Raw genomic sequence first — 2,690 nt, 5'->3', positions numbered from 1 at the left:
ACTGTGGTCTCTGGCAGAGATCGCCACATCCTCGGACAAGGTCAAGGACGGGGGCGGCGGGAGCGAGGGCTCTCCCTGCCCCCCGTGCCCTGGGCCCATGGCCGGCCAAGCCCTGGGAGGCAGCCGCGCCTCACCGGCCCCGGCGCCGTCGCGCTCGCCCTCGGCGCAGTGTCATTTTCCGGGCGGGACGGTGCTGTCCCGACCCCTCTACTACACCGCGCCCTTCTATCCCGGCTACACGAACTATGGCTCCTTCGGACACCTTCATGGCCACCCGGGTCCTGGCCCAGGCGCCACAACCGGTCCGGGCTCTCATTTCAATGGATTAAACCAGACCGTGTTGAATCGAGCGGACGCTTTGGCTAAAGACCCGAAAATGTTGCGGAGCCAGTCCCAGCTAGACCTGTGCAAAGACTCTCCCTATGAACTGAAGAAAGGTATGTCCGACATTTAACGCGGGCTGCGTCGGTCCCGGACTTTTCTAATTTATTAAAAACATGGCCTTGGCAGTTATTTTTCCATCACCGAGAGAGAGAGAGAGAGAGAGAGAGAGAGAGAGAGAGAGAGAGAGAGAGAGAGAGAGAGAGAGAGAGAGAGAAAGAAATAAACTACCCCTCCTATTCAGAAGTTTATAGTTTATGGAGATGGGTGACATAAAAATGTAAACATCTCCACACACACAAAAAATGTCTTAACCAACTGAAAAGAAAAATTTAAAAAAGGATTTGTATTAAATCTTATTCTGTATATTTAATGTAGCATTTTGTATTTAAATTGATAATTCAATATCTTTGAAGTAAATTATGAAATCAAGACACCTGTACAGGCATTTAATGTTTTTTTGTAATATAAATATATACATTTGTGTTGCCCCCAAAACTGTTTCATAGTTTAAAAATACAAGTTTAATTTAATTTTTTACATCTATTGATTCTTCTGGGTATGAGCTAAAGTATTATTACAGAAAGGACACAGGTTATACTCTTAGATTTAAAAAGTAAAAGAAACTGCAGGCGCCTTTGTAAAATGCAAAATATTTAATTAAAAGAGATTTTAACATAATCAGAGCCACTCATTACTTTTGAGAAGCCTCAATAAACTGTTCATTGCCTTGGTCAAGAGGTGCAAACTGCAACTTTTTTCGAAGTGGGCACCGACAGGTTCCACAACCGGGCCCTCCGTGTTCCAGGGAAAACCACACTTGGGCTGTCCGTCCCGGAGGCCGGGCCCTGCCCGCAGTGCGGACTGGGAAGGCGTACTGCGTGGGGGAGACGGGGCTCTGGAGGAAGAAGAGACCCAAGTGTGTACCCAGAAGGGAGAAGAGATGGCAAAGCCAGCTAGGGACACGCACCACCCGAGCGCCATCGCTTAACCTAATTACTTCCAATCAGTGTCGTGTTTTATGCAAAGCAATCAGCTGGTGAACTTTGCTAATGAGTTCGATTTTATGCCGGATTTAGCCCTTATTACTATTTCAAAGGTGCTTCGGGCTAATGCGGGCGGGGAGCGTTCGGGGATGCCAAGGGGAAGGCTTTCCCGAGTCCCCGTCTTCTCTGCCCCTTCAAAATTGGGCACTGATCTCTTCTTTGGGTTTGATTAAATTATGAACGTCCCCTCCGCGACGGCGCGGGTGGCGGGCGGCCCAGCAGACACCCGCCCGGCCGCGGGGCCGGGGCCGCGAGGCCGGCGAGGGGACGGTTTCCCCCTCTCACAGGTAGGTGTCACACTTGTCCTGAATTTCAAGCCTGCACTTTGCAGCTCAGAGATTGCCGAGTGGGCGTAGGAGGAGGAGGGAGCGCCGCAGCCACCTGGGGGAAGCGTGGGGAAGCCCCCTAAAGGATCCCTCCCCCTCACCGCGGGCCTCCTTTTGGACAAGTGGCCTTCCAAAGTTCGAGGCCCTTTGCCTAGATAACGAGGCCGTCGCGCGCTCTGGGCTTGTCGTCGCGCTCGCACTTTTCCCAGCTCAACGGTCCGAGCAGCTCCGAAAGTGTGTCTGAGGTTTCTTCCCCCCCCCCCCCGTTTTGATCTCACGCATTTCATCTCAAAAAGAAAAATCAGGCTACATCTCAATCCTAATTGAGGAAGCGACACCGCCCCGCGCCCGGGGCCGGCCCGCGCTATCGACTGGGGCCTGTCGGCGGGGCTCGCGTCTCCGTTTTGCGCTCGAGACGTGGCGTCGCCGAAGTGTTTTACTTCGTGGGAAATTTTCAGTGGTCAGGGGAGGGGGCGTGTTACAGCCGAAACACCAGGCGAGGGGAATTAATTTGCTCTCTTAAACCCAAGCCGAGTGTAGAGAGAGAATGTGTTTGCACATAACACCGGTTTAATTAGGCTAAATCAAAATGCACATATTTGCATTTCTACTCAAGATTACTTTATCCTTAGCTCGGCATTTTTAAACATATCCCAAAGTTTCGCCGGAGTTGTTGCATTTTCTTCTGGCTTTTTTAAACCAGCAACGGGGCTCCTTTAGCTTACTCGAATTTAAACAAGTTTGAAAGCTGCACTGTCCAGATGTTTTAGCGAACAGCGGTCGACTTCGGGGTTTAAATTAGTGAGAAAATTCACGCACGGAAAATGGTTTCAAAGCTGGAAGTGTGAATGATTAAATATGCATGAGACGATCGTATTTTATTTTGTCCCTTTAATTATAAATGATTTTCTTAAACAATTGAATTCCAGAGATGACT

General features: G+C 49.9%; 1 protein-coding gene across 1 annotated transcript in view; it reads left to right on the top strand.

Annotated features, from left to right (window-relative positions):
* Window positions 1-530, top strand: part of IRX5 (iroquois homeobox 5) — a gene marked incomplete at its 5' end in the record, with an annotated part of 2,764 nt that extends 2,234 nt beyond the window's left edge. Inside the window, one exon of the mRNA XM_021709898.1 lies at window positions 4-530. Within this exon, the coding sequence (XP_021565573.1) occupies window positions 4-454 (451 nt within the window). The remainder of the gene's footprint in view (window positions 1-3) is intronic.
* Between the last annotated feature and the right edge of the window lie 2,160 nt (window positions 531-2,690).

This window comes from Carlito syrichta, unplaced genomic scaffold (assembly GCF_000164805.1).
Source record: "Carlito syrichta isolate Samal-C Ts95f unplaced genomic scaffold, Tarsius_syrichta-2.0.1 Scaffold287621, whole genome shotgun sequence".
Lineage (NCBI taxonomy): Eukaryota > Metazoa > Chordata > Mammalia > Primates > Tarsiidae > Carlito > Carlito syrichta.
Note: the sequence above shows the minus strand (reverse complement) of the source record. Positions and strands in the feature narration are given on the sequence as shown.